Below are 12,124 nucleotides of genomic sequence, written 5' to 3'. Positions count from 1 at the left end.
TGCTGACTGTATCACATGGGGATTGAGAGCAGAGTATATCACAGGAGGAATTCCCTAAAGGGACCATCATCTCTCTGTGCAGGAAAATGCAATCTATGTTTTTGAAAACCTGATTGAAAGTGATCTCTGGTTATCTGTTGCTGATCATCCTTCTAGAGGTCTTGAAAGGTAGCGCGTTAAATTTGATCACTGGGTGCTTTTGGTGTAACAACGTTATTTATGTTGTTGGGTTGGGATCACAGTTAATTGTGATTAACTCTTGAAAAACCCAGAGACTCCAAGAAAGGCTCAGAAATTAGGAGCCTCCCGAGAAATACTGGAGGTTACACAGGGGCTGGAGTAACACATGGATGTTTGGTTGTCTCAGGGTGAGTAGGTGTTGATTCTTTCATCACAGGACCAGAGCCCAGGCTGGTACACAGGGGATTACGACTGTACTCTGTGTCCACAGAGTCTTAACAGCTCTACTCCAAGACTGAGACACACTGCCTCTGAGAAGGAGAGCCAACACTGTCTGCCAGAGACAGCAGTAATCTCTTCATTCACCGTGAAGTAGACCACAATCAACTAACAAATATTTAGTATTTTTAAAACATCCTGAAATATTGTTTCTTTGGACATGTTGTCTTATAAGGACTTCTAATCAACTGTTGATTTAGAACGATTTTACGGTTTAAAACAAGAAAGGAGAGTAATAAATTAAACCACTTGCAAGATGTTGGTCTGCGTTAATGTGTCTAGTTACTATGGTGAGTTCATTCTTTCAACATGGGGCAGAATAGTCCATCCATCCATTGTCAGAGACATGACTTATTCCTGGTAGGGGTCAACCTACTAAAGACTACTAAATGGATGAGACTCCAGATGATCGCAAGGCACATAAATACAGTACTGCACACAGTTTTGAGTTTGAGAACAAAACAAAGAAAATCTCCAGTGCCCCATAACATCTAAACAGCTGAGAATTATGAGTGCATTATAAAATGTAGTTGCTTAGGTTTGCAGAACTACAAGAACAGGGCAACAGATAGCGCTTTACTGCCCTCTGGTGGTTTGGATTCGCATGTTACCTTATTTTTAACCCCTTACCTTGTATTTAATGACAGTCCGATTTACATATACGTTTAGGTACTTATTTGATTTAACATTCATTATTTAATTAACAAATTTTGAAGAGCAACCACCATTATAAAAAAGAGAAAAATAGAGCACGACCTTTTTAAAGCGGAAATGTTCTTAAGATAGTATGGGTTTCTAAGGGACCTTAGATGGTGTTACACACGAGTACTGCGCATGGTGTTTTGTATCAGCTGAAAGTTAGATACTGCAATCCAGGAGAAAGTTACGTTCGGAGGTAGGAAGATCTGTTAATTCGAGAAAGTATTATTCTTAGCACTAGAGTCAACGACATAGGATTCATAAAATAGAAAAATTACATATTGAAACGAAACTTAACAGATAATTCTGGATGGTTTATTCATCAATACCCGAGTACGAAGGTGGATGCCGCTTTAGAGCATTTGGGGTTCTCATTTTCCCTTCAGATATGTTTACATAATTTATTTTTAACACTGATTAAAGATCCTAAAATTAATACGCCCTGAATATTATCCTTCAAATCCAGTGTTACGTTTACACGGTAATGCGGTCATTAACTTTTCTCTTCCCGGCAGGCCTGTAAACTAAGAAACTGACAGAATTATTACAGGTTCTGACAAAGTGTATTCCCCCGATATTACGAGAAAACACTTTTCTTTTGCCTGCCTGAAACAGACATGAAACGCGAATTTATTTTTGCTTGAATTTCATCTCATTTTCCTCGTAAAAAGGAACTGCGCATTCTTTTAGAATGACCGATTTTTAAAAAATGATACCAGTTGTCATATTGTGGCGTTGCCTTGCATTAATTGGACATGAGCAGCTATATTAAAAAAAAAACACGTATCGTTCCATAAATGGATTAATTGATTCCGCTTCCCCAGCAGTTGTAGAAGCCTGCCTTGTCTCCACAGTGCAGAGCTGGTTTGTAGATGTTGAACACCCTGGGGAAACGGGAGAGGTGTCGCTGAAGTCCTGACTGCAGGTGTGTCTTTTCTCCCCTCCTCCTCTCCCGTGAGGACAGCTCGCTGCTGGACGGATGGAAAGACTGGAGGTCGCGTTCGCGGCCCTCGCTATCGCCAGGCGAGCGGAGCCGATGGCGGAGCCCACCTACCTCCTGGAGCTGGCGTGCGCGGAGCGGGCGGCCGGCTCCGCGGACCAGCTGGTCGCCGTGTCCTGCTCCGACTGCTCCATCCGGCTGCACCACGGCCACACGCTGAGGCTGCTGGGGCGCTGCAGCGGTCACGGCGGCCCGGTGTGCGGGGTGAGGTTCGCCCCGGCCTCCGGCAGCCTGCTGTTCTCCGGCTCCGCCGACGGCACGGCGCGCTGCTGGGACGCGCGCAGCCCCGGCTCGGCCGCGGTGCAGGTGTTCCGGGGCTGCTCCGCGCACGCCTTCTGCAGCTTCGACGTCAGCCCCAGCGGCGCCGTCCTGTGTGCCGGCACGGAGCGGCTGGAGGAGGACAGCTTCCTGGTGTTCTGGGACGCCCGGATGGCGGGGAGCGGCGCGGGCGGGGGGGCACCGTTAGGGGTGTACTCCGAGTCCCACAGCGACGACGTCACCCAGGTCCGCTTCCACCCCCGCGACCCGGACCGCCTGGCCTCGGGCTCCACGGACGGCCTGGTCAACGTGTTCGACATCCGCCGGGGCTCGGAGGAGGAGGCCCTGCTCGGCACCTGCAACTCTGAGTCCTCGGTCAGCCGCGTCTGCTGGGCGGGCCGGGGGTACGGCCAGCTGCTGTGCCTGAGCCACGACGAGGGCGTGTACCTGTGGGACACGGCCCGGCTGGACACCGAGGAGCCCCTCACCCTGCTGAGTTCCCCTCGGGCCCGGGAGGCCGCGCCCATCGATGGGGGCGGACCCCTGGACTACTTCATCGGCGGCGCCTGGCTGGAGGCGGAGGAGAAGCTGCTGGTCCTGGGCGGGACGCACCGCGGGGATCTGCACCTCCTGGACTGCGGCCCCGGGGGGCTGAAGCAGGTGTGTGCCCTGCGGGGGGGCCACTCCGCCACCGTGCGCTGCTTCCACTGGGACCCTGAAGGGGGCGCTCTGCTCACCGGGGGGGAGGATGCCCAGCTGCTGCTGTGGAAGCCGGGTGCCGTGGAGCTGTCCAGCGACAAGAGAAGCTCTCTGAAGAGCGCCCCAGCCCTGCGGCACAAAGCCAGAGCTTGCGACATCGGCAGTGGCAAGAGGGAGAAGAAATGAGGGATAGCGGTCTGCCAGTGAGACAGGAGATGAGGCTCCTTTGAAACGCAGCAGGAATATGTCATTAAGACGAGATGGCACCCTGGATTGTAGGGTATGTGTCCATGTAAACCGTACAGGGTGAATGAGAAAAGGCCTCTCCTCTGATACGTAATGAATGAATCGAAGAGCTGTATGTTACCATATCAGTGCATCTCGAAGGTGATCCCCCTTAAACTACAACCTTTAAGGGGGTTGACTGTATTTTCTACAACCAGACCTCACTCTGGTGCCCTCTAATGGGCCTCTACAGATGCTGTTTCAGACCCAGGGGTTGAGAAAATGTGTGGGGAAGCAGAGACAGCAAGGCAAGCCCCTGCATGACTTGAACACTGAACGTTCAGGGAGTTGATGGGGTGTACGGGGGTTCAGAAACAGCAGTCGTCTTTATCACGTTTCTGATTTACTGAAGTTAATAAAATTGTACAAAACGATACTTCAGACTGTATTCCGAAAATAATTGAGAATGACACTTATTGATGTGTTTAACCCCTAAAACTGGAAAAAAACATTCAGACACTGCTTCACCTGGGTTCAATGGCAGGAATCTCTGGAGCCCTAATCGAAAGGTAGTGGGTTCAGATCCTTGCTGTACACGCAGAGTAGAAGTACTTCACGCCAAGTGCTAGTACCTCTTCTGGGACAGTCACATTCTCAGTCTGCTCAAGCAGCATACAGCCTGGGATAAGCTCAGCAGGATGGGCTGCTAGTCTTGAGCTTGGACATTCCCCAAGGAGCAGGAGAGTGCACTCTGCCTGATTGGTCATTTGTAACCGCTGGCTGGTGAATTGCTTCATGCATCTTTCCCAGTGGATTCAGACCATTCTGTTAGTGATTATGCAGAAGTTAGAATGATACCTGCCCTTTCTGAACCCATATTTCTGCACGGTATTTTGAATGATTTCATCCAAACTGGAGTTTTAATGCCGTGTGCTGTTCCGTGCTCTGCCACACAGACACTGTTATTTTGGCGATCCCAGTAGCAGTGTACTTCCTGTGAAAGTCAGGCAGATACCACGTCCTGTGAGGTGCCATGTTCTTTGTTTGTTCTGCAACAAAAAATAACATGAGTACGTGATGGAATTTGGAGAAATGGCTCCATTCTTTTCCACTGAAGTCAGTGGGACTGTCGAGCTGCTCTCTGTTCTGCATTTGTCTGTTTTGACTCATACTGCATTATTTGTCATCGTTAAAAATGGATGAATATTACTGTGCAGCACAGAAGCCAAATGAAATACTGTGAGCATGGTTGTTTTTGAATGGCTATAGTAGCAATACACTTCATTAACTTCAGGTTATTATACATCTTTTTCCTAAAATAAAAGCACGCTTAAAGGTTTTACCCTTTGCAATGCCTCTTTTTCAGTCAAGTTGCCATGTTGGCTTATGATTTGCTTTCTCTTAGCAGTAATGTTCACTTCCTGGGTTACATCATCACCATGCGACCCCTCTCTCCCTTCTCTCACCCCTTCTCATGTCCGGCACCCTCATATGGATTGCATACATACTCGCATTAATCCAGATAAAAACAATTACAAACGAGAAGAGGCCATTTGCATTATCCAGCTTGTTTGGTAATTAGTTTCTCATGACTGCAAGGGTCTTATCCAGCCATTTCTTGAAAGAAGCCAGGACACTGAATTTTTGCTGGGATGGTCCATACAGCCGATTACAGTTGCCTTTAAATACCTATATAAGTCTCACTGCATTAATGTACCACAATATGAAATTGCAATTTTTTTCTTCAGTTGTGAAACATTTTGAATAATCTTTACCTGCAACCAGCCTAAGCAAAAAAAGAAGGGGAATTTAGCAGTGGGGTCTCCAGTCCTGGTCCTGGATAGGTATGTTAGGTAACCCCTAATTCATCTATTTATAAAACCCCGGAACGGTTTAACTATGATTAAACAGGTGGTGTGTTCAATGTAGAGCTCATTTGGAAAGAAAATACAAATACTTCATCAGCCATCAAGGACCAGTGTTCCTTCACTCAAACATGACTTGCTTTATTGATCAATGGAAAGCAACATGCATTCTTCATCTTTAAGATAACAGAAGATTTAGAGTGATCTATAAGGATAATTGGACTGGGGCTCTCCAAGACCAAGGCTAGAGACCCTGATCTAGTATAACACACGTTATCTACTTGTTTCGAAGAAACACCTCTGGTTACTGCTAGTGAAGATCAGGGCGAAGTGTTCCAGCGGTGAGACCAAGGCTGGAGAGATGAACTGGAATCGCCAGAGACACACTGTCCTGCACATAACACAAGCACAATGCAGTAGGCGCATGCTGACTTTGGGGATGGAGGCTTTTAATCCTTCACATCATGACAGCACTGGTTAATAACGCACACAGCGTTGAGATGGGTTCCCTAGAAGAATGAAGCATCTTTAAGAGTGTAACACACCGTAAAAGAATATGTAAGCCCCTTGAACTTGCACCAAGACAATTTAAGCAATATCACACATTAGGCAGCATCACCATTTGTTCCAGAGCAGCTGCACTGACCACCCACACACACACTCCAGTTGTTGTAGCAGCATGTGATTGCATTCTGGGAAATAAATTAGATCTGCTAACAAAATGAAAGTGCTGTTGTGGTGTGCACAAATGAATACTTTACTTTTATATTGAGGCGTATTGATTCAGAATGCTGGATGTGGCTCAGAAAAGGTTAGCATGTGAAGAGTAGCAACATACAGATCACCAGAGCAGGTGTAACGAATACGCCCCTGCGTATAACAGGGATTTCAGCCGCTCGGGCTGAGGGAGTTCTCCTTTAGCTCAGCTGGCAAGATCCCTCTTGCGTGACGCCAGAGACCCGGGTTCGTGCCCAGGCGGTGAGGGACGAACTGGCAGGGCAGGAGCGGCAAGGGTGGAGACCCCAAGAAAAGGTACACAGGCCAGAGGCTGAGCTGTGCTGCGCTGGCTGTAGGGGTGTTTCTCTAACAGAAAGCTGGACGCTGAAAAACAGATGCTGAAAGGCTAGCGACAAACATACTCATCTGACCAATGTCACAGGCAAAACACAGGCCATCAAAATGTTTCACAAAAAAATGTTTCACTTGCTCACCAAAGTAACAGCATTCATTTTAGTCCATTTTTTAAAGAGAAGCAAGCAGCTCTAAAATAAAGAAACGTACCTGTCTTTTTTTTTCTATCATCTAGACTCGGGGTTCTCCATCCCGGTCCACAGCCCTAACCACTATGGTCACATGTCCTTCGGATGAGACGTAAAACCGAGGTCCTGACTGTGGTCATTAAAAATCCCAGGGCGTTTCTCGAAAAGAGTAGGGGTATAACCCCGGCGTCCTGGCCAAATTAATCTCCCTCTATGAATTGGCTTCATCACTCTGCTCTCCCCACTGAGAGCTGGTGTGTGGTGAGCGTTCTGGCGCACTATGGCTGCCGTCGCATCATCCAGGTGGGGCTGCACACTGGTGGTGGTGGAGGGGAGTCCCCATTACCTGTAAAACGCTTTGAGTGGAGTGTCCAGAAAAGCGCTATATACGTGTAAGCGATTATTATTACTACATGCAATTACCTGTATAAACTCTACAATTAACACGTAGCGATCTGTTCTGACAAGTGCATGCGACACTACTTTACTCTGTATGTGCAGTGCAAATATTTACAAAAGAAATCTACAGAACTGTTTTACTTTGGGCAATTTTCTAGGTGATAATCTTGCCTGAGCCCATAATCCATGATAATCTGTCATTTTGTATTTAAGGCTATGAAGCCTTCTTACTTCTTGAGTTAATGACTACACACGCAAAAAGAAAATATGAAAGGCTACGAATAAGACAGGGTTTTTTCCTTCTTCTTATCAGTCAGCTTGAATCTGACCTTCTCCTCTTTATGTCTGATAGACACTATGGTGAAAGTTTGTCTGCGATCAAAACACACACTCGACTGCAGTACCAGTAAACAGACAGTTGAGTTGCCCCCGACAGTGAGAAATGTCGTGTGGCCTGTTCACACTCAAGACCTTTTGGTTTCAGTGTACGATCGGGTCTGAATTTCACTCAAGGGGCGTGGAATCAGTGAACAAACAAACTCTCAATACTAAAGGAGGAGACAGGGACCTTTAACATCACATATCATCATATGACCATTGTTTCCATGTTGTAGTTCCCAGTACGTTAAAGTCTCCTTTTCAGACATAGTTCCGAGGTTTTTTACTTTGCCAATAATTTAATACTAATCAACAGCACTGACAAAATTGTACAGGACTTGCTTTCTATTGTGTTAAAAACATGATATTGCCCCTTACTGTGAATCTGAATTCTGGGTTAATCTAGACCACTCTAAACGAGCCGTCTTGCTTTAGAGCACAATTGCAGCGTCTCACCAAGAATTTGAACTCGTAGACCCGTTTTGTCCAGAGTCCTGGGCAAAAAAAACCCACTGCCGCCCACTGCCACACCCTCCAGATTGGTATGGTAAAGCCCCGCACGCACAAAAGGATAAAACGGCAGATAAAAAGAAAATGTCGTTTGAGAGACAACTTTTTTTAAATTAAATCCACTTCATCTCTTGGGTTAGATTTAGCATGTACCTGTATATACAAGTTTGATTTTCTCAGTGTTAATAAAATGCTCAAGATAACTTATGACAATAATGCTAAAACTATTATTATTATTATTATTATTATTATTATTATTATTATTATTATTATTATTAAGTTTTACACTTACTTCAGAAGTCTTTGGCATTACTTACGATGACATACTTAGTAATCTTCTCCACTTCAGCGGAGCCAGGATAATTTAGCAAGTCCCCCTCCGTGACTGTCGCACCAGTGGGACGGTACAGCAGAGTACGGCACGACAGAGGTAGGGCTCTCAGAGCAGGTTTAGCTTCATTCCATACGGGGAATTTTCCACCTTCGCTCCTACCCAATCTCCTTCCTAGTCGGTTGCACTCCAACCTAGGCTACTTATTCATCTCTCTAGGAGCGTCTGTGCTCGGAAAAAAAATTGACGGACGCGTCAAGAGGACCAATCGCGTTCCGCCTCCGCTTCAAACTGGCCAATGGCTGTGGTTCGTGGGCCATGGCCTTGCGGCAGGTTAGGTTGTGCTTGTGTTATGTGTGCCATGGACTCAGCCCAGTAATATTGACAATAGGGTGAAGAGAGATTGCCCCAAATTACAGTCAAAAGAAAAATAACCAAAAAGCCGAGAGGTGCCCCGCAAGCTGGCGATTCCGTCATTAATCAGGGAATGTGATTCATTTCGTTCCGTTTTTTTACTCATCCGGATTTTGTTATTGATGGGACTCGGAGGATTATTTCGATAGAAGGTAAAAGGTGCTTGTGGGTTTGGCTGTCTGAAAAAGGCCAAGATAGCTTGTTCTGCTGTTGCCGCTGCTGGAGGAGGCTGATTAGACTGGACTTGAACACATCCAAGTGTTACCACTGCTAACCGGGGTCACTCCTCACCGCCATCTCCGCTCCTGTATCCAGAGGATCAAGGTAAAGTACGACACGGTTTCTTAACGTCTGCTGCCGTTTGTGCCCCACGGTTGTAGATAGGAAACGAGTGGGATCCTGTCTTCGGTGTCACGGTATTCACGTAATGAAGCAAAACTGGAATTAAAAGATATCTGCCCCCCTCCCCCCCAAAAAAAAACTCATTTGCAACACGGAAGGTTTTATGTAATTAAGTTAAATTGAACGTATGTGGGATTTTGTGTTTAGATGAATTCCGCGTCTGTAGCACTAGTTGGGCAGAACATCCACTTGGATTACACGGGGCTGCTGTGGGTAGGCCTGTCCAGTCAGCCGCCTTTTTTCGCGGCACTCCGGTACCGGAGAGTTCATCAGCCCACCCCGGCGGGGGGGATCGCTGGGAACCGCGATCGGAGAGTGTGTGTGTGTGTGTGTGTGTGTGTGTGAGTGTGAGAGAGAGGGAGAGAGGCCCGGGGCGGGAGGAAGAGCAGGGACACGGATCGCCTCAAGGCAGCGGGCAGCCCCTCGCCGACTGGCGGAAATGTCACCCGTCTCCGCACGGGTGTGGGGACGCGGGGTGGCCCGCTTGCTGGAGCAGGGCGAGTTGACAGGCGCGGTGGCGGCGGTATACCGGGTAGCAAAGTTTCCCGGGGAGAATTGTGTTCCGGGAGGAGAAACCAGCCGGCGGAGTGTGTGGGGTGGGTGGGTGGGGGATTGTTGCAATGAATGGTTTCTGCATTGAAAGTAGAAAAAAAAAGCGTCTCTGATGCTTGGACGGAAAGGGCATCGGCACCTAGAAAAATGCTGAACTTGCGGTTTGATCCCTAGATCCCTCTCTCGGGTGCTGCAGAGCACTTCGCTGTTTGTATCTGAGAGCTGGGCTCAGGTTATTTACGAGGGTCACACGATAACCTGGGTATGTATATGTATGTGTTTTTGGGAGTGTGGTGGCGGAGAGGGAGACGGCGGGGGGGGTTGTTTCTCATCGCTACCGCTGTATATTTTGCGATCAGGGTTCAGAAGTGGTCATTTATCGCACCTATGTGACGGCGGAGAGGTGAAGAGCATCCACCGTGGTTGTAATCTGTATTCACCGTCATTCCCGTAGAAGTTTTAAAAAACCTGAAGCCCTTGATCGGGGGAATGCGGAACAGGCGGTTTCATCGCCTACCGTGCACCTGATTTTACTCACTATTGTAATTATAATTGCCTCCGCCTGATGTGCCGAACCACACGGATTTTTTTTCAGCGCACTGCTCAGCTGTTTCAGAGAAAGAGAAAGTCGAAAAACACCAAGCGCGAAGCACAATGTAACACTCCAGGCGTTTTAACGTGTCGAAAAATGAACTGGGAATCGCCTTCACCACAATTTGAGGACTGGGAGGAACTACCCCCGCAGTAGCCTCCAAATCATCTCGCGTATTGCTTGCGTGGTGGCGGACTACACGCCTTCGTGAAGTCTTCCCTTGTACCCTAGTGAAGAGCGTGGAGAGGTCGCCTTCCGAGTGACCGTGGGTTGACAGGTATCGGGTTGCCTTCTGAGCCCTTCCTGTGTTCAGCGAGCTGTGCAGCAGGGGATTCGGAGGATGTCAGCCATATGTCTGCTTCTGGTGACCATGCTGGGGTGGCTATTAATCTTCAATTAATAATAGATGCTGTGCATGCATGCTCTCCTGATCAACCTGCCTGAAGCTCTCTTTATTATTTTAAACTCAGGAAGCCTGGGCTGGGATAGGCAGGTGTACATGATCAGTGTGAGTGTAAATCCAGTCCTGCTTCCTGGTCACAAGTCCACTCAACAGGCCAGCACAAAGAGAAGCAGAGCTGACCGATTGCTTGTTCTTTTCCAGCTGCACACCTGCCTTGTGAAAGATCTTTGGATCCTTGGAAAGGTGGCGTCCCACTACCTCTCTTCAACGCAGAGTTATCGCAAATTGCATTTGGTTTCGTCGGCATGTTCTCCTGTTAATTCTGAACTTTAAAGGTTCAGGCTCTGTCTGCGTCATAAACACAACGTTATTTAAGACCGCATGATTAATCTGCAGTACTCTTAACCTCTGAAATTGCCTGCTGTCCACAAACAACCAGGTGTCTTACTGCTGCATTTTACAATTAGTGGGTACTGGAGAAATGTGAATGTCTGCCCTGCTGGTATAATGATTCTGGCCAAGTATGATTACATAATGCTCTTTGAAGACAATTGGCACTTCCAGAGATGGATGTATGTCTGCTCAGAGCTACCATCCTATATATCTTATAGAATCCTATATATATTAAGCAGCTTAAGTGTGTCTGTTAGAAAACATATCACATGCACACATCTGATGTCTCAGGAACAGTATGACATTCTTGATGCAGTCTTTGGAATATTTCATCCAAGGCGAGAGTGATACTGTTTCCCGTGTTTGTAGTTAATCTTGAGTCTTAATACCTTGCAGACCATCAGGGCGAAAGCTGGGAACATGAGCACCAGGCTCTTCCAAACAGTGCTGTCTGTTGTGGAAACATTGTGGTTCCCAGTCTGAATCCTGAACGGAGTCCCACAGTTAAACTCTGAAGATTGGTGCTCCACTAGACTGTGTCGTAGCTCCATGTTTCCAGCCCGTCCTCTGCAGAGGGAGATTTCAGAAGAGTCGCAGACGTAATGTGCATCTTTGCCCATGCAGGCACAGCTGCAGAGGTGACAGGGCAGGGGAAGGACCATGTCTCATTTCATGCTAGGCTGACTCCTGACAGCAGGTACTCTATTCCAGTCAACTAGGAACAGAGGTGTGTCCTCTTCCTAGCCCCTCGACACTCACACACATCTGCGTTGCACATCCTGGACTCGCGAAACTGATACATGCAATACAACCTTCCTGATTGTTGCTGCAGTAGGTAGTTAACCTGAACTCCCAGTTTGTGTTCTTCGACGGTGTGATCAAATAACCAGAGCTTCCAACTAGCTATGATAATGCTTTTTGACTTCCTGCTGCTCTCAGAGGGTTGAAGCCTCTTGTTGCCTGTGCCTAATCCCTTTCCCTTGATAGATGTCATCTGGCTGATTATGTAAGGACAGCACACTGGTCGAGAACTGGTGCACATTTGCCAAACAGAATTGCTGCAAGCCCACTGTCTTCACGGCTACTTCTGTACTGCTGATACTGTTCACATAGCTGGGCGTAGCTAGTAGTAATTTTAACCAGGCATTCATATTTAATGCATAATTAATGCGTTTTATAATAATTCATTTAAAGTTTGCAGAGCACTTTCTGTGTCTGGAGGTTATTACATGCATTATGTTGCAAAATATGTATCCTAGGACTAGTCACTGTTGCTTTCTGTTGAT

General features: G+C 47.2%; 2 protein-coding genes and 1 long non-coding RNA gene across 7 annotated transcripts in view; 2 read left to right on the top strand and 1 right to left on the bottom strand.

Annotated features, from left to right (window-relative positions):
- Positions 1–1,237: 1,237 nt before the first annotated feature.
- Positions 1,238–4,679, top strand: wdr89 (WD repeat domain 89). Of its 4 annotated transcripts, none has more exons than XM_088647865.1 (2): positions 1,238–1,354; positions 2,123–4,679. In XM_088647865.1, exon 2 carries the CDS (start codon positions 2,138–2,140, stop codon positions 3,299–3,301), a length of 1,164 nt encoding a protein of 387 aa, XP_088503991.1. In that variant the 5' UTR covers positions 1,238–1,354; positions 2,123–2,137; the 3' UTR covers positions 3,302–4,679. The 4 variants fall into 4 exon arrangements, with proteins under 4 accessions (XP_088503991.1, XP_088503994.1, XP_088503992.1 ...); XM_088647868.1 differs by having other exon boundaries at positions 1,287–1,354; positions 2,013–4,679; XM_088647866.1 differs by having other exon boundaries at positions 1,300–1,354; positions 1,986–4,679.
- A 646-nt stretch (positions 4,680–5,325) lies between these two features.
- Positions 5,326–8,372, bottom strand: LOC148653178 (uncharacterized). The gene is made up of 2 exons (XR_015941622.1): positions 8,044–8,372; positions 5,326–6,306 (listed from the first exon to the last, which is right to left on the bottom strand). It is a non-coding gene; the product is annotated as an uncharacterized LOC148653178 (long non-coding RNA).
- A 65-nt stretch (positions 8,373–8,437) lies between these two features.
- The window catches only part of LOC148653177 (serine/threonine-protein phosphatase 2A 56 kDa regulatory subunit epsilon isoform), a 30,038-nt gene continuing 26,351 nt past the window's right edge, over positions 8,438–12,124 (top strand). For both annotated transcript variants that reach the window (XM_088647864.1, XM_088647863.1), the window contains exon 1: positions 8,438–8,820. The gene's annotated coding sequence lies outside the window, so the exon portion shown is untranslated. The remainder of the gene's footprint in view (positions 8,821–12,124) is intronic.

This window comes from Lepisosteus platostomus, chromosome 10 (assembly GCF_059453375.1).
Source record: "Lepisosteus platostomus isolate fLepPlt1 chromosome 10, fLepPlt1.hap1, whole genome shotgun sequence".
Classification (NCBI taxonomy): domain Eukaryota; kingdom Metazoa; phylum Chordata; class Actinopteri; order Semionotiformes; family Lepisosteidae; genus Lepisosteus; species Lepisosteus platostomus.
This window is presented reverse-complemented; position numbering and strand designations above follow the sequence as displayed.